Here is a 16,890-nt window from a genome sequence, read left to right on the forward strand (position 1 = left end):
CATAAAGACTACTAATAACGTAACAAAATGCATACACACTCGTTGATTCATCCATACCTTACTTGAATAACCAGAATCTTTCAACTTCAGTCTCTGGGCATGAATAATAAATATCTAAATAATCCTAGCACGACACCGCTGTTTCTCGCCTGAAGCCTAGAACGGACCACTTCATCCATCCACTTTGACGAATCCCAAACCAACAATCTCAAAGTTCTTATGCTCACCCCATCCGACACAAGCATTCAACAATTACTATAAAGTCGCCCCGGAATAGTCCAAATGTCTAATTTATAATTGAACAACAACTTACCACCATGTCGGCACCTACTTCCCCGTACGTTAGAAGCTCAGACTCGCCATCCCCAAAATCCCCCCTTTCACCAAATATTTCTGCGCCAACAAATTCGGATTATTTTTCTCCTCGAAAGCTTAGATCTATCACAGAACATGTTCAATATGACCATCCGCCGAACCAGCGGCTAAACTCGATGTCGAGCATATCCTTCAGAGGAGGCTCGAGAGCTCCACGGCCTTTGAAAGACGGGAAGGGTGGTAAAGGAAAGAAGACGCCGACTCGTCCTCGTCTGAGGGGCTCAAGTCCACCTCCTCCACCGTAAGTTGTGTGCCGTTTCCTTATTCTTTGTGCGACGGTGTTTTGTTCCAAGAGAAGGTGGGAATAGGCCGTACCATCGAATGAAAGTATACTTTATGATGTCCCACGCTTTCCTTCCCGGATCCTAGCGGCCGAAATCTGGGGGCGGGTGATCAACCCCACTTGGTTTCTATATCGCGCAAGAAAGCTCTCTATGGTTGATCTCGATCTTTATTACATTACTACCCAGTATTTCTTTGCGATACTTGAATCTGACGCTAATGGCTCCCAACAACAGAAAGTTTCAAGGAAAAGTCTCGTTTGATAGCATTGGATCATTATCAGAAGACACCGAGAGGAACACCAGAAGCTACACTCAAAACTCTAAACATGAAGGATATCAATACAAACGATCCTCGAGGACTTTCATGGTCGGCATAGATGAGAATTCCTATTCGGATATTGCTTTAAAATGGATGCTAGAGGAGCTCGTCGACGACGGAGACCAAATTGTCTGTTTAAGGGTTATTGATAAAGATTCGAAGTTGATCACTGACAGAGCCCTGGAGATCAAGCAATATCAGCAGGATGCAAGAGAACTACTAGATGCGATACAAAAGAAGAACGATGATAACAAAGCTGTCAGTATTGTACTGGAGTATGCTATAGGGAAAGTCCACACAACTTTTCAAAAGATGGTATGTTTGGACGGTTTGATGTTCGCAGAGATTTAACGCCACTTACTAACCATTTGGGTGTCCAGATCCAAATCTACGAGCCTGCGATGCTCATCGTCGGAACTCGGGGGCGAAGTCTTGGGGGGTTCCAAGGTTTGATGGGAAACAGAAACTCGTTCTCAAAATGGTGCTTGCAGTATTCGCCTATACCAGTCGTTGTCGTAAGACCCACGGATAAAAGGTTAAAGAAGAAACAAAAACGAGATGCAGATCCTACACGTCAAAGTTACACTCGCATTTTACAAGAGAGTGGGGTTAACGGACATGAAACTTCAATCGTTGCAAGCAATCTCGAGAGCGCAACTGGCCCCCTTATTGAAGCGCACGCGGTAGCAGCTGCTCTTGGTTTACCAGCGGAATTTGATCCCACATTGACGCCATTTACCCTCGAAGGCAGCCGACCCCTAAAAAAGATAGATTCTGGTAAGAGTGAAGCGACAAGCTGCACCAGTGGGTTTGATTCTCGACCTCAGAGTCCGGAGATGCTTGTGAAGGGTCCTAGACCTGGACATCTTGATAGTCCCATCATGAGCGGTGATGATTCTAGTGAGGGAGAAGGGGATGATGACGAAGGAGAATTCGAGGCAGTGCCTGGACACTTGTTACTTGGCAATGACGATATCCCTCAGCCAAACCCAGAAATTGAGAAGAAGAAAAAGCTTCATGAGATGGAGCTCGAAGAGGCAAAAGCTCTAGGCCGAAAATCTTCTACTGGCTCTACTGACAGCGTTGATCCAGATGGCAGAGGCGAGGGGAGTCGACTAGCTGGCCCGGGCGAATCTTTATACGGCATATCGAATGGCGAATACCACTCTTACGAGAATGCTTTGTTATTGATACCTTCCTTCATTTAGCTTATATTGCTTTGCTGGCATTTGGAATTGGTTGCACCCGAGCCAAGCCTGTACTGGGTAAGGGGAGATACGACGGAAAGGAGGGGGATGCTTGAGCTCTTATGAATGAAACGAATGTTATGATTAGTAATGACGAGGGCATAAGGTTAAATTCGGTATGGAAATGGGTAAAGGGTCGCATCCATGCTTCGGTATATGCTCAATTGGGAGGTTGCACAGCTGGTCATGATATGAAGGAAGGACATATCGGTAGGAGTTTTTGGTCTTTTTCTCTAATGCAAGCGACACTTTTGAGTTATGAATATCTTCCTTATACTACGTTTGCTCCAATATTTTTGAGATACAGTGAAACCTAATCCGTACTGTTTGACAAAGATGTTAATTTCTGCATTTAGACGGACGAAGTTTAGGTGCCTCGTTGTACTATTCGATGTGCGAACTTAGGTCCGACACTTAGATACACTCTGACGCTCCTTAACCTTGCGATCAGGCTGGATGTGAGATGATGTCTATACCTCCAAGTCTCGTCACTACATGAGCCTGAGATCTAGCCATAGTATGTTATGATCGATTGACAGTATGTCGAACGGACAACGTTGCAATAACGGGTGTAGAAATACATCATACATCAACGGCTTGGAGGCGTCGAACGTCGTAGAGTCACGGGACTGTTTTCGACCGGTGTCCCCTCTCTAATTTATCTTCTAGTTTTCTCATGGCACTATAAGAATATTTGAGGCCCATCTCGAAACTCCAGTGCATTCCCAGTCGGACTTGGTGTCTGGTTTGCTGTTAAGATGCTTGAATCATGGACTTCATCATAATGTTGTTCGCAAGGACTGCTTCAGACGCTTCGACATGGTTCTTGCAAAGAGATTCACCTTTTACACGCATGACTTGAGAGTGTGGTATGGAATAATATGGGTGGGAGAAAATGTGTTTCGTAGTTAGACGGCAATTCAACAGTGAAGGATTTTTCGCAACGTTGAAGCCATCCAGGACACTTAAACCTGCAAACCAGTTGGAATGGTTGAATCATTACATTATGTATTCCATCTATGCTACTAAAGAAGATTTATGTGCATTGTTAACATGAATTGTTGCATACACTGAATAGAAGCATGCGCTCCAGTTTGCGCAAAGTGAGTACATCACTCTGAACTTGCTTCTTGATATATATATCTCGTGTTTGAATATCATCTCTATCTTCCAATTCATTACTGCTTTATGTCTCTCTTAAATACAACTACACCTATATTACGCTTCTTCTTCTTCTTCTTCTTCTTCTTCTTCTTCTTCTTCTTATCTCCTACAAAAATATCTCATCCCATCTCATCTTCCCGCATCCACCCACTCCCCACCCACCAAAAGTGAATATAACCTCACCCGGCCTTCCGCCCGCGTTGCCCTCACAACCAGTTCCAAAAAAAGAGAAGCCAAAGCCCCTCTCAGTCCAAAAGGCAAAAGAAAATGACAAAAAATTAAGGACGCTCTATGCAACGAATCTGGGAGACCCCTTAATTTAAACCAGGCGAACTGATTCTTCAAGATGACAATCACTTTATAGTCTTGTTAAGCAGAGCTGCCGTTTTACGGGCATGTGCATATCCGGCGCGTTACCACTGGACCAGCATGGCATATTTTGTTTCTTGGATATGGGAAAGTGGTGGGCTGGGGATTATATGGGGGAGAGACGAGGTGAGGTGAATTTGGGTGTGTGAGGGCAATGGTGATGATGATGATGATGATGATTTAGTGAATGCGGAGGATGGGTTCGGGTGAGGGGTTAGAAATGAGGTTCGAGGAGGAGAGTTGTAATAAAGTACGTTTGCGTTTATCTGGATGATGGATGTAAAGGATCGTCTAAAGGTATTTTTGCGCCTTGCGAATTGATCCTATTCTTTCGCAGATATTTAGACCCTTTGTAAATCGCATGGCAACAATCAATTTCCATTGATTCGTTCGTTCATTCATTCATTCATTCATTCACGTAAACCATCCATGAATATCCTAGACTTTGCTGGAATGAGTCCTTACCGACTCTGAATGATACAATCACCCAATCTATCTACGCCATCCATCCATGTCCGTATCCGTATTCCCATTTGGTATTTCGAAACTCCTCCCACCGTTGCGAATTAAATCCAGCCCAGAAAGGATCCGGTGCTGGCCATTACCAACCAAAACAATCCATCATTATTAACCTTAACCTCAACCTCCCACTCATGATCTCCTTCCCAGACTCCTCCCAGCAGAACTCATAGTCCTCATGCTTTCCCTCCTCTGCTCTCCTCCGATCGCCTCTCCAATCCCCGCCGCAACGCTCTTCGGAAATGCCATCTCGGGCATCTCCCACGTTCGCTCTCCATGCCCATTCATATTCACGCTGGGCATTCCACCAACTTCCTTTTGTCTCCCATGCGCATCATGGCTCTTTGAGCTCTTGTGGCTTTTCGCTACACTGCCCCTCGTCTTATGTCCCCTCACACTCTCAACTTTATCCCCCACCTCCGCATCAAAATCCCACTCGCGCCAAAAATCTCTCTTCCCCCTTGTGGCTCTGCGTACCCAACCAGGCAATAAGCCACCGCGAACTTTATATGTCCAGTAATCTTTCAACTCATAGTCGTGTGGCATGATTCTTCCTCCTGACATTTTCGCCAATACCCATGCCGACGTATTAAGTAATGTATATGTGACGATTCCAGTAATGAGTCCGTACGCGATCGAATACGTAAAAGGCATAATTGCCAGTGTCAAGAAAGCCGGAATAGAATCTCCAAGATACCGCCAGTTGATCTCGGTGCATGCGCGTGCCATCATCGCCCCAACGAGTATCAAAGTGCAGCCTGTTGCCCAAGGAGGTATACTAGCGAAGATTGGCGCGAAGAAAAGACTGATGAAGAAGCAAAACCCTGTAGTGACAGCTGTAAGTCCTGTGACGCCTCCTTCTGATATACCAGCGCCCGATTCGATAAACGCAGTGACAGGAGGCGAACCCACAAAAGACCCAAGAGATATGCCAAAGGCGTCGACGAGATATGCTACGGCGCTACCTTCGAAATCCTGCGTATCTTCGTCGATGGCTCCGCAGAAACGAGCCATCGAATACAAGGTGCCGGTGCAATCAAGGATATCGACATAAAGAAATGTGATGAGTGCAGATGCGAATTGTCCAGCCCCAGCTCCAGTGATATTCCAATCCTGCACAGCTAGCACTCGAGAAATTGGATGAAAGGTGACGATTTTCTTGAAGAATTCGAACGCCGCGTCGCCAGAAACAGTAGGAGGGAAATAAGTGACGGAAGTATTGCGCGGCCACGAAACGATAGAGACGAGGAGAATCCCTGCTATGACAGCACCTTTGACACGGTACATCATGAGGAACGCTGTGAAAATTCCCCCACCGAATATGCCAAGCCACATTGTCGGACTTCGCATTTTACCAGATATGCAAGTTCCATCTGGAGCAATAAGTTCGGGTATACAACCAGTCACTTGAAGAGGGACATCGGAATTGCTACCTGTGATGGCACCGATTCCCGCACTGTAAGTGAGTCCGATGAGAGCGAGATAAAGTCCAATACCTGCACCGCTAGCTATCTTCAAGCTTCGAGGTATTGCGCGAGCAAGCCACTGTCTGAGCCCGAGTATCGAGAGCGCAACAAAGAGTAATCCTTCAATGAATACAGCTGTCAATGCTAGTCTATACGGGACTGGTCCTTGTCCATGTATTCCAACGACTTGATAAGCAAAATATGCATTCAAACCCATTCCGGGGGCTAGCGCTATCGGCATGTTTGCAAAAACACCCATGCAAAAACTCGTCAGTGCAGATATCGCTGCCGTGCCTGTGACTAGATCCTGGTTGATCTCCTGAACACATATCTGGTAATTCGGATCTGTTGAACTGTCTAGGCAGAAGGGATCCGGAGATCCAGGTGGGTAGTCGCATACACATGTTCCTCCGGTAGCTTGAAAGATGTGAGGGGAGTCATCAAGGTATAGGTAGAAAACTTACCTGATACGATTGATGAGTTTACCGAAATGATGTATGCCATAGCAAAGAACGTGGCAAGTCCAGCTCTAACTTCTGTAAAAAACCTAGAGCCTTTTCTCTCGTACCTGTGCCCGGAAAATTCCAGTCTGAATCGTCTTCCAACGGCGCTCTTCGCCACGGTCATATTCGTCTTCTCCACCTAAAATCTAATAAGCATTAGAATGTCCAGAGATTCTAGGTGATGCGTACCCAGCCCATGATGGAAAGATATATGGTGTATCATGCAACAAGAAATGAGGATCCCTTGAATAGATTGTTTTGTGATGAGAGATCTATCTATTATATGGACAATGTTATATACATGTGCACAGTTTCTCGTAAAGACCAAGTATGTGTTATTGATAAACCAGGTACGATTGTTCAGTTATCGTCCAACCTCACTGACAAACCTAACAAAGGTAGAACTGATATCGTTTTCTGATCTGTTTGGAATATTCCCGAGAAGTAATAAATCCGATCGCTCTAGCATTCATCTGTTGTAGACATGAAACGCAAGATATAAAGGTTTAAGAGAATGACGATGTTGATCTGAGATGAACCTAATACGAGTGACGTCTAGAACACATGTTACGATCGAGAGGGATTGTGGGAAACGGGTTGCGACTGAAAGCGCGGGATCAGACGTTGAGACCTATAGAGCCATAAATGAAGGATGGAAGGATAAAAATACGATGAGAGCAAAGGTATAGATGGCGGAAATAGTAACAGAACATATGGAGGGCACATGCCCGGTAGTCACTGCAGCCGTGTGTAACGTGTAGCATGACAAAGTCCGTCAAACAAGCTGGATCCAAACTTTCAGATCATTGTGCGTACGTTGGCTCAACGTTTTTCAAAGGCTTAATTTATTGTGCCACCCACCACCCAGTGCACCTTATCTAGGGTTAATTCTTCCGAGGGCTTTTATAACAAAATTGTCCAATGATCATGGACCGCCAGACTGCAGCCTTCTAGCTTCTGTCGTTCCGCCCCCAGTATCTCTGTGGCACCCCGCTCAATGTATTTATTCTCATATCGGAACAAGAACCCCACTTAGGAATCAAGTCCGCCAAATTCGGGATACACTACCGAGAGGAGCAGCTCGGCGTTGGCCACACTATCTGATACATTAAGAGTAATCTGCACAGAATGCTGTTGGATTCGCCTTGATCAGACGCAGATAAGTTCGCCTAATGCCCACTAGGAACATGAATTTCTCTCTCATGTTACAAGTGATGAAAATTCCAAATACTCCTAATTGCCGAAGCAGCGAAGCTGATCAGGATATTGGAAGAACCCCAATTTTGTTGGAAGGAAGAATTACCGGACGGCACAGAAAATGTACTGGATATCTTACGAGGAATGTCGGGAAATGAAATCAGCCACCGCGTGCCGAGCCAGTCAGAGGGCAACTTGGAAGCTTCCCATATCAATCATCCAAGGACTGACTGATAACGACCAGAAGTATCATTCGTTGTTATTCAATTCAGCAAAAATTCATGGAATGTTAAATTGCTCAAGTCTGCATTCAAAAATTCAAAATCTGCCTCTAGCTGGGTTGAGGCTTAGAGCTGCAAATTCTAAGACAGCCAAACAATCATTTCTTACCGCTGTTGTGCGAGTAATCTTGTATTACTTACTTTTCTTGGATTATTGATACGCACTTCCTCATCCAAACCAATTTTCAGACTTCTGTTGTCATGATGGCAACGACTCCTGCAGTGTTTTTCTCCTCGTGATACAATACCGGCCGCAGTGATCAGTGAAAGCTGCAGCTATTTCTCGGTTGAATTGTTCAGCTTGCTTTTAGCCAATAGCTTCACATTGATGCGTATCGTCAATTGGCAATCGTGATATCATATGCTTACACAATGAACCTCGGTTAGTCATTAGACGCTTGATTGGGGAGGACGATTGTGGAGTGTAAATGCCAGTTTAATTACATTTTTTTGAGTCAATCTCGAGCGTTAGGCATTGTTTGCCAGCAACACAAAGCAGGCAAATGAAATTTTCAGCAAGTTACACCCAGTCAAGGTTTGGAAGATGTAAGCTACCTGACCTACTTAGCAATTCTGAACAAGTAGAGAATCGAAGGCATCCGACATTGGGGGTGGAGTTGGGGTTAGAGTTGGAGAAGCAGAAAAGCCCTACGGATGCAACATTGACAAACGGATACATACTCTTTTCGGGGTAACACTTTGTAGAGAAAGAGGTAATCAGCCTGCCGATTTGACTCCAAGCCTTTTCAGATTTCCCTCAGACATGATATACGATCTGTACTCATGCATGCATTGATATACATCTATGTGCTGTGTTGTGCAGCAGATGGGGGGTTATTTTATGCTGTGTGCATTTGGGGTTTGTATGGTGAATCATATTAGCACGTTATCTGGGGTTTGCTTGCAGAAGGGCATTTCTCTTGGATTTTGATGGGAGCCAATCATAAGTCATGCCGTCTAAGTCTTCTCCAATGAGTTAGGAATAAGAGCTGCTCCTTACTGCTCTTGCATCCGGATTTTTGGAGAAGTGTGTGCAATCAACGATGCTAGAATTAAAATCGAACATCGGACCAGATATACCCGAAGTGTACAAGCAATTCTTGATCAACGACCTTTTGATTTTGGAAGACGAACAGGTGGGGAATAATCGAACGAGGAAAGATTACCCTAAATTCATTCCTGTCAAACAAAATAATGACAGAATGAGGGGTGATGCATCGAGCTACATCTGATATATTCCGAATTAGAAAGACCAGCGTCTGACACTGTAATCGGTGAAAAGTTGTGTTAAAATGAGGCTCATAATCTTGACCTCCTGATGGTTGATAATTATCAGCTTGGTTCTACATCAATTTTGAATTGCGTAATCTACTCATATGAGATGGGACAGAACCAGATGGTACTAGACTAAAGAGTTCGAAGTGCCCACTTCGAACTAATCAGGTATAGTGCTTGTTAATCACTTAGCATGGTACGGACAGCTACATCCAGCGGAAGGAAGATAATATCACGCAGTGAGGAGAGCCGAAAATAGGTATAGAAGTACCCGCACATGTGATATCATATTGTCTAACGTCGATTTTGACAGTTTGAAGGGTAGCGCATGAAGGCGATTATCTCCTGGTACGAGAGAGACTTAGGAGTCGCATCGCAGTCGCACCTAATAATGCTTCGATCGAGATGCATGATCTGAACGATGGTCATAGAAGGGACCAACTCCATTTCAAAAATAGGGGCTAGACTTGGCAAGAAATTCCATGTCTCGACACGATATCATGCAGTGTGCTTCACTTGAAACGGGGCTAGAAAGCCCCGGAAAGAGCGCATGAGCTTTTAGTCAGAAAGCACAACGGCACTCTCACTTCCCTACACTCAGGATACTCTTATTGTAGGTCTCAGGTTACAGTATGGCTTATTAGATACCCGGCTTCAGTTTCTTGCAGAATGAAGAGGATAGTCCTAGGCTTGAGTTGAAAAAGTTCTGATCGGGGAAGCGAGCTTCGAACTAAATTTTGGAGGATATGTGCAGTAGGGTATGAATAGGTTTCAAGTTTTATACAGCGAAAATATAAACATACACATTGTGGATATGTGCATCAAACCATCCCCCAAATTTTTAATGCCGCCAATGCACCATGCTCGATTCCATCAAAGTTTGAACGCCGTCTCCCTTGCCTTTTCCAATTCCGGTTTTGATCTATTCTAAAAATGTGAAAAGATTTGTATGCAATATGTTCATCGCGCGTGTGGCTTCGTAAGCGTCTATGACACAAGATATGTTGATCTCACTCGCCCCTGAATGTCGCTTGTTAGTTGTCGAATTGCTACATGGGACGGAGATTCTAAATTTACCCTGAGATATCATTTCGATATTGACGTTATTTTCTCCAAGAGTGGAAAACATCTTGCCAGCAATTCCCACCATATTTTTCATTTCCGATCCCACCAGACTGAGGATCGCCATTTCATTGAGGATGCTAACTTCGCCGCACTCTTGCAGCTCCGCTTTGGTACTCTGCATGTCTTCTGCAGAGATGTACGCAGAATGAACAGCCATGGAAACATGGACCTCACTGGTAGAGATAAGATCTACAGAAATTTGTCGGCTGTCCAGTATGGAAAATACCTTGGCAAAGAATCCGTGCGAAATCGATCTCTTATTCGAATGTACGTTGATAACGGAGATCTTATCCTTGATAGTAACAGCCGTAGGGCGCTTAGGCGTTTTCTTCGAACTTACAGGACTTGGGCTTCTTGCATGGGTGTGCTGCGAAGGTTCTAATATAGGATCGGGAAGAATGATTGTGCCGTTTCCCTGTGGGTTTTTAACGTTCTTGATCCGAATCTTGATCGGTGGGGTCGCTCGGATTACTTGGTCCATAGTGAGATGATGGATGACCTCGGAGCCGTAAAATGTTAACTCTGCCGCTTCGGATGGTGTTATAGTGGACAAAAGTCGGGCGGTTGGCACTTTCGAAGGGTCTGCAGTGAATATACCATCAACTTCTTTCCATACCTGCAATTCTTCTGCCGCAACTCCCACAGCCACCAATGCCGCGCAAAGATCTGTATATCCTCTTCCGATTTCTCCATCCATCAAACCACCTGGAACGGTTCCAAAATATCCAGTGAGAATTGGCACTCTATCCTGACAAGCGTCAATTTTCTCTTTTATCGCCGCAGCCACGTCTCTGTAAAACTCCAAGTTCATCCCCTTTGGAGTCTTGAAATGAATAGCATCCGAGAGGTCTACATATTCAGCGTCGACTCCCTATAATATATATCGTAAGCACTGCGCAATTGAAATGCTCATTATAGCCTACCCTGTCTTGTAATAAAGCTGCCACAAATCTACAGCTAAGTTTTTCCCCAAAGCTGACCAGACGATCCTTTGATCTCGAATCAATTTCTAGATGCCATCGTTCAACAGCCAATCGATATTCCTGTATCTCCTTACACTCCGTTTCAATGTCCTTTGCGAGCCTCGAGGCTATAGCCTCATCTTGTATATGTGACCTCGCTGCTGCAATGTGATCGTCACGAATAACGTCCACCAGTCTCTCGTATTTGCTAACTAAGCTCTTGTACTGGTCCGATTCCGAGTCTTTTAAAGAATTGACAGATTGGAGGACACCGTGTATTTCCAATAATCTGCAAAGGCCAGAATTAGTATATCCTCGCATGCGCCATCCTCTTTGATTTCGATGATCCTCACCGACTCGTTGTGCCCTCGACCTTCTTCCCAGTACTCCTCGCGGAACAGACAACTGCGATTCTATGATGTTTTAAGCTTGCACTGAATGCCCAATTAGTTTTGAATCGCAATGATTGGCAATGTTCCACAATCCACCTACCGAACAATGTCTTCCGCGATATTCACAGCGAACTTGCCTACACTTGTGCCGCCAAATTTTTGCACTACCCAGCTTCTGTGACTGTCATTGTGGTTCAAAGAATTGGATATTAACGGTGAAGCACCAAGATGCCCGTTGCACTGAACTTCAGTCGTCATTGTCCAAAATTGTCTGTGAATGATTCAAATGGATTGCTGCAAAGTTAATTAGTTATAAAGTTGAAATCATTGACTATGCTATCTGAGGTGAAATGTAAGATAAGATGTAGAAGAGTTTAGGAAGCATTGAACATTGAATAAGTTGAAAAGAGTCATACCAGGCCTATGTTTAATTCATTAGTAGAAACAATTATTTTCGAACCTGCATCGGCATGATATCGGAGCAAGTCAATGCGGGACCACAGTGCAATCACGTCAGCGGTCAGTTCCTTCCTTCAATCAAGTCTTTATCATTAGCGAGCTTATAGGGAAAATAGGTCGGAGCTAACACGATAAGAATTTGATGGAGAAACAGAAAAAGGGGGGTAAATTCAAGGCTGATCTGGGTTCGAAATGCATATATGTACATGTACCCAGGTAGGTATCAAATGATTTTGGTTATATTCTTGATAGTCGTTCGAGTCTATATTGGAACCAAGATAACACCTAGGTTGGTTAGGTATTGCGTGATGTTATTCTTTTTCATAAAGAGAATACTTGAGTAGTTGTTTCATTCATCAACACAACAAAAAGCCATTCAAGTACCATTTGTTAAGACTCAACCTTTCATTGTTTGAAGAGGAATGAGGAATTACTTCTGAATCTTTCAACATTAGAAAAGACATTAGACGCACCGAGTCAGTGAAAGTGTTAAGTTCTAGACTTTCGAAATAGTTGTAGTTTAATGCTCGATATAATTGACTGAAAGGGCATTATTACATCGACTTTCTTCGAGCCAAGTAGTATTAGATCATATATATAAACCAATTTTCATGCCCTTTCCGTCCTTCTCGCCATTATTCCCCGTTATTGATAATTACAAAAGAATAGCCCTAGTCTTTGCACGGAAACGCCATCAAAACCAATACTCCAAATATTTTTGGAGCCAAAACCGTCAATAGTCCAATTAGCGAAAAATACTCAAATCGCCATAGTAAGATAATCAAGACCATCCCAAATATACACCAGGTATCCACCCATTCTACAGCCATTCGTTTAATCGTTGGTCGTTAAAAAAAATCATCCTTTCCTGTCACATTATCCAACCCCCAACCTTTGACCATCCATTGCGCCGCAAATCTGACCCAAATTCTCAAGATTTGGAGTTACATTCAAACTCAAGACATACCCCCCTGTGATATGGCATGAAGAGAATTAGATTCCATCGACGCGTGCCCATCATCTTGACCGAACCCATATTTTCCCATAGAAAATTCATCATCGGGTGTCCTCATTCCAATCCCACTATCATCGTGACCAGCAGCTGCATTCATAGCAGCCTCTCTTGCAAGGTCCATTGGTCGAGGACCCGAGACGCTTCGCTCACCATTTACTCCACGCCCAGCAAACTCATCATTTCCACCACTGTATCGACCCTCTTGCTGGCTATTTCTCCGACTTGCAGCGGGATTTCTAGGCATGTTGCCTATCACACTTTGAATGGTTTCACGCTGCATAAAGCCTCCTTGTTCGGCCATGAATGCAATCATTTCGTCTAGCCAACATTTAGTGACCCACCAAGCACCAAAACTTTTACCTTGGGCAATTGTGAGGTCTCGCATCACGGCTGTGCCAATCTTTTGGACACACCAAACAATTTCTGCATGTGTAGCATACGGAAATTTGCCAGGCAGAGAGAGAAGCATATTTACCCAACGATCGAGAACATTTTCTGTGGTCGGGTCAGCGTGGACGCTCGCTTGTCGTTGACGGCCCATCCGCGCAACCATTTCTCCAAAAGGAGTTTGACCTTCCGTCTCCCACGATACCTCGCTTGGATCGAGAAGATCACGTAGTTCCGTTATCAAAAGATTGACCACGTCATCCATCCCTCTCGTAGGCACACTTTCCGCAACCTTTCTTATATTGACCATAGTTATAAAGTCCTCATACATTGTATCACGATTGTAAGGATTAGATAGCATATTCGCTGCAGCATGAGCAGTTAGATTCACTCTCAATTCTTTGTCCAAGAGGCTCGCAAAAGTTGTAGCCGGCCCGACCTTCGCCTCGATAACATGTGCTGGCTGACCGTGGAATGAATTTTGAATGTGTGTAACTAGACGGTCGGAGATATTGCGTAATGTATCCAAAACGACTTTAGGCACAACTTGAAGTGTTAGAGGCGCCACGACGCGCATCATACTTTGGTACATAATTATATCGCACTGGTTGATCCACGGTGCGAGTGCTTTGTCGGCAAACAACTTTTGTACAGGCATAGTCAAAGTACCTTGAAAAGCCGTAAAAAGGTGGAAAAATGTTTTCTCCTTGCAGAAGCGTACTTGTTCAACAAGGGAAGTGCAATGAGAGCGATAAAGCGCAGATAATGCAAGTGCTGAATCTGAATCAGTGCCAGTGGGCAAGAAGGGTTGGATCTTGGGAAGCAAAATAGCTCCATATTCTTGCATGGAAGGTTCCCCTAAGGGTGCAAAATGAAGAACCTGGGGTGTCTTTGTTGTACATTCGAGATCTGCAAGCTTCGCAACCACTGGATGGGTGTAGAGGCTATGAGGTCTAATGAATCCTCCCGATCGTTGTTTGCGTTGTTCAGGTTCTTGAGCAATTGCGGGAGACGGAAACGGAGCTCGATCAATTGGGTATTTGACGTCCGGGTATTGAATTTGCGATGTCATACTTTGACTAATCAATTAGCGATGAGTGAATACAGAGGGAAAAGATTGATATACTTGAAACTTTGAGCAAAATTTGCATCGTTAAAGTTTGTAATAGGTTGATGAGTTTGAGTCTCGTGCAGTTGTGGCTGGTCATCCCTCAGACTGAAATTTACGTAGTGATATTTAGATTCACCGCGCACACCAAGTCGCCGCGTCTTCAAGCCTGGAAAAAGTACACGAACGAGTTTTCCAAAAGATGCCGGATTCAATACTGTTACCTTTTCTGTACCGCATCTCGAAACGTAATTTGCGTAAACACGACCTCTTGGTACAGACCCCGTACCTTTATCACAAACTTTGTTGATCCTAAAAGGGCTTTGTTAACACGATTCAAAACTCCGTTACATGATGCACCTACCAGAGCATAGCAAATACTTGTCTCTGTCTTTCCGATTGTGGTCCTCTTTCATTCAAGAGAAGTTCCGCAGCAATGTCTTGTAAGGAGCGGTGTTTGTTTGCGTGAAATAATTGTCTCATTTCTAACTCATTGGCAGCGCTTGATCTCGAGGCTTTCTTTGTCGCTCCAGTTGCCCCGACTATAGAATCTACCTCGTCTTGCTCATCACTGCGACCTTCTAGAACCTGACTATCCCCCTCTCCATAATTTTGAGCGTAGTTATCCATTGGTATAGATTGGCGCCCATTTTCAGGCCTATATTGCACTTCCGAATGGTACGATTGTATGCTGTGATTCGAGACGCCATTGAGAGAATGCTCCATGTCAAAAGATCGGGGATTTTGGAGCTGCGAAGCACTATGCATGACCATGTCTTCGGCTGACAATTGCGGAATATTGTTATGTTGTTGATTGGGGTTATTATCATACCACTGCGCCGGATCCATATATTGCTGCTCCAGTACCGGTTGCGCAAGTCCGCTATGGACGCTTGTTGTGGAAGCTCGAGATTGAGGACGTTTACGAGGTTTAGCGGACATAGAAGTATTAGATCTCGATCGTTTGACAGGATTTTTTTCTCCGGGTGGTTGTTGATCTTCAATATTCCAAAGAAGTTAGAATACAGACACACATTGGAAGATTTCGCGCATTGTAGCGCGTCATGTGTAGAGAAGAGTATCATCACTTACCCATAATTTTCATGCGAGGTTGTTGTTCGTGGAGTCGGAGAAAATGGTCGGAAAAAGTGGCTGGGGCTTTGTTTATTCTGCGATGTGTACCCTTTCTTGACTCGATTCTGGTCTTTTATGGACCTTCTAATGCTCTGATGCCAATCCGATCCTACGATATGGATACTTACCGATTGAAAGGAGAGCAGGCCGTTGGCGTTGTCGTCCTTTGTCGTGATATGTTTTTTGAAAGGTTGATTCCAATTGTTTACGAGGTCTTGAGGTATTCCGGTTAACGGGGAAGCAGAACCCAGGCCAGATTAGGATTAGCACAATGATTATTGATGATTGGAGGATTCACAACAAAACAAACATCATTTTTGAGGATGAAAGGGAAGAATTGGTTACTTCGGATGGGCAAGAGTAGGTATGGGATGGGATGGGATGGGATGGTAGTGGTACGGCCACTCTTTTCTGACAGCATGCATTCAATCGTTGTTGCATTATTTATTTTTATATGCCTACTGTAATCTGTTCGCATTCTTTCCAATTTTAATTTCCCTCATGCTGGCGGTGAACTCGGAGACTCGACTTTTCTCTGCTCACTCATGCAAAGCAATGAAAAATGTCTTGAAGGAAAGTGATGATAACAAGTATGCATCTTGTGTGATTTAAGACTTGTCAAAATCATTCATTGTTACAGAAACGTATGGCAGAGTTTCATCGGCTTTCATCTGGCTGGAGTACGTACTTCAGAGACGAAGAATCGTTTGCGGATGCTTCAATGCGAGAACCCATGAAGAGCAGAAAGCAGATTGAGATATAAGAACAACCTCTTCGGTTCTTGAATATCGTATGCGTGATCAAATCTTTATTGCGAGTCGAATATAGGTAGTAGGCATTCAAGATCGATATGTTTGGTAGCATCTGAATGTTCCAATAGACGTCTTCGAACAACTTGCACTTTAGCCTCCCTCTGCCCTGACGCTTATATATATTCTAATGCTCAAATATAGCCGTTCTATTCTTATGTTCTATTCCATGTGTATTCTATGCGTATTCTATGTGTGCTCTACGCCTTCTCCAATCTCTCGACGGTATACATCCCAATCTGCTATGCTCATTTGCAGAAATTACTGTAGGTCTTGTTTTTGATCGACAGGAATCTGGGATCAGAGCACTCCAACCGTCTGGACTGCAGTCCAATAATGAGAAACGTGAAGATTCCGATCTAGTTTGGGCATTCAAATGGTCTGCAATGTTGATTTCATTTGGAATACTGAACTCCTGGTAAACAGCAGACGTTTCTATCCCGTCAGACGGTCCGGACCATTGGCACCTTGCGGATGAAGAATGTTGGCTTGTCTTGTTA

The 16,890-nt window shown here is 44.2% G+C and overlaps 4 protein-coding genes across 4 annotated transcripts; 1 reads left to right on the forward strand and 3 right to left on the reverse strand.

The window, feature by feature from the left end:
* Positions 1-44: 44 nt before the first annotated feature.
* Positions 45-2,515, forward strand: BCIN_03g02330 (hypothetical protein). Its single transcript, XM_001555026.2, has 3 exons — positions 45-616; positions 894-1,293; positions 1,359-2,515. Exons 1-3 carry the CDS (start codon positions 318-320, stop codon positions 2,184-2,186), a joined length of 1,527 nt encoding a protein of 508 aa, XP_001555076.2. The 5' UTR covers positions 45-317; the 3' UTR covers positions 2,187-2,515.
* A 1,625-nt stretch (positions 2,516-4,140) lies between these two features.
* BCIN_03g02340 (hypothetical protein) lies at positions 4,141-7,112 on the reverse strand. Its single transcript, XM_024691811.1, has 3 exons — positions 6,436-7,112; positions 6,208-6,385; positions 4,141-6,160 (listed from the first exon to the last, which is right to left on the reverse strand). The coding sequence occupies exons 1-3, from the start codon at positions 6,442-6,444 to the stop codon at positions 4,410-4,412; spliced, it is 1,938 nt and encodes a 645-aa protein (XP_024547584.1). The 5' UTR covers positions 6,445-7,112; the 3' UTR covers positions 4,141-4,409.
* Positions 7,113-9,467: 2,355 nt separating this feature from the next.
* Bchom3 lies at positions 9,468-11,895 on the reverse strand. Its single transcript, XM_001555023.2, has 5 exons — positions 11,579-11,895; positions 11,440-11,520; positions 11,048-11,375; positions 10,077-10,995; positions 9,468-10,019 (listed from the first exon to the last, which is right to left on the reverse strand). The coding sequence occupies exons 1-5, from the start codon at positions 11,734-11,736 to the stop codon at positions 9,922-9,924; spliced, it is 1,584 nt and encodes a 527-aa protein (XP_001555073.1). The 5' UTR covers positions 11,737-11,895; the 3' UTR covers positions 9,468-9,921.
* A 539-nt stretch (positions 11,896-12,434) lies between these two features.
* On the reverse strand, positions 12,435-15,830 carry Bccpcr1. Its single transcript, XM_024691812.1, has 4 exons — positions 15,540-15,830; positions 14,812-15,445; positions 14,466-14,759; positions 12,435-14,418 (listed from the first exon to the last, which is right to left on the reverse strand). Exons 1-4 carry the CDS (start codon positions 15,550-15,552, stop codon positions 12,894-12,896), a joined length of 2,466 nt encoding a protein of 821 aa, XP_024547585.1. The 5' UTR covers positions 15,553-15,830; the 3' UTR covers positions 12,435-12,893.
* Between the last annotated feature and the right edge of the window lie 1,060 nt (positions 15,831-16,890).

Source organism: Botrytis cinerea, chromosome 3, assembly GCF_000143535.2.
Source record: "Botrytis cinerea B05.10 chromosome 3, complete sequence".
Lineage (NCBI taxonomy): Eukaryota > Fungi > Ascomycota > Leotiomycetes > Helotiales > Sclerotiniaceae > Botrytis > Botrytis cinerea.

Coding starts and splice junctions, on each gene's coding strand:
- BCIN_03g02330 (XM_001555026.2), top strand. CDS start 318: ATGTCGGCACCTACTTCCCCGTACGTTAGAAGCTCAGACTCGCCATCC. Junction 617..893: donor TCAAGTCCACCTCCTCCACC/GTAAGTTGTGTG, acceptor TCCCAACAACAG/AAAGTTTCAAGGAAAAGTCT. Junction 1,294..1,358: donor ACACAACTTTTCAAAAGATG/GTATGTTTGGAC, acceptor TTGGGTGTCCAG/ATCCAAATCTACGAGCCTGC.
- BCIN_03g02340 (XM_024691811.1), bottom strand. Junction 6,161..6,207: donor AAACTCATCAATCGTATCAG/GTAAGTTTTCTA, acceptor ACATCTTTCAAG/CTACCGGAGGAACATGTGTA.
- Bchom3 (XM_001555023.2), bottom strand. CDS start 11,736: ATGACGACTGAAGTTCAGTGCAACGGGCATCTTGGTGCTTCACCGTTA. Junction 11,521..11,578: donor ATCGCGGAAGACATTGTTCG/GTAGGTGGATTG, acceptor TTGGGCATTCAG/TGCAAGCTTAAAACATCATA. Junction 10,020..10,076: donor TATCGAAATGATATCTCAGG/GTAAATTTAGAA, acceptor AGCGACATTCAG/GGGCGAGTGAGATCAACATA.
- Bccpcr1 (XM_024691812.1), bottom strand. Junction 14,760..14,811: donor CAAGTATTTGCTATGCTCTG/GTAGGTGCATCA, acceptor AAGCCCTTTTAG/GATCAACAAAGTTTGTGATA. Junction 14,419..14,465: donor AATTTTGCTCAAAGTTTCAA/GTATATCAATCT, acceptor CTAATTGATTAG/TCAAAGTATGACATCGCAAA.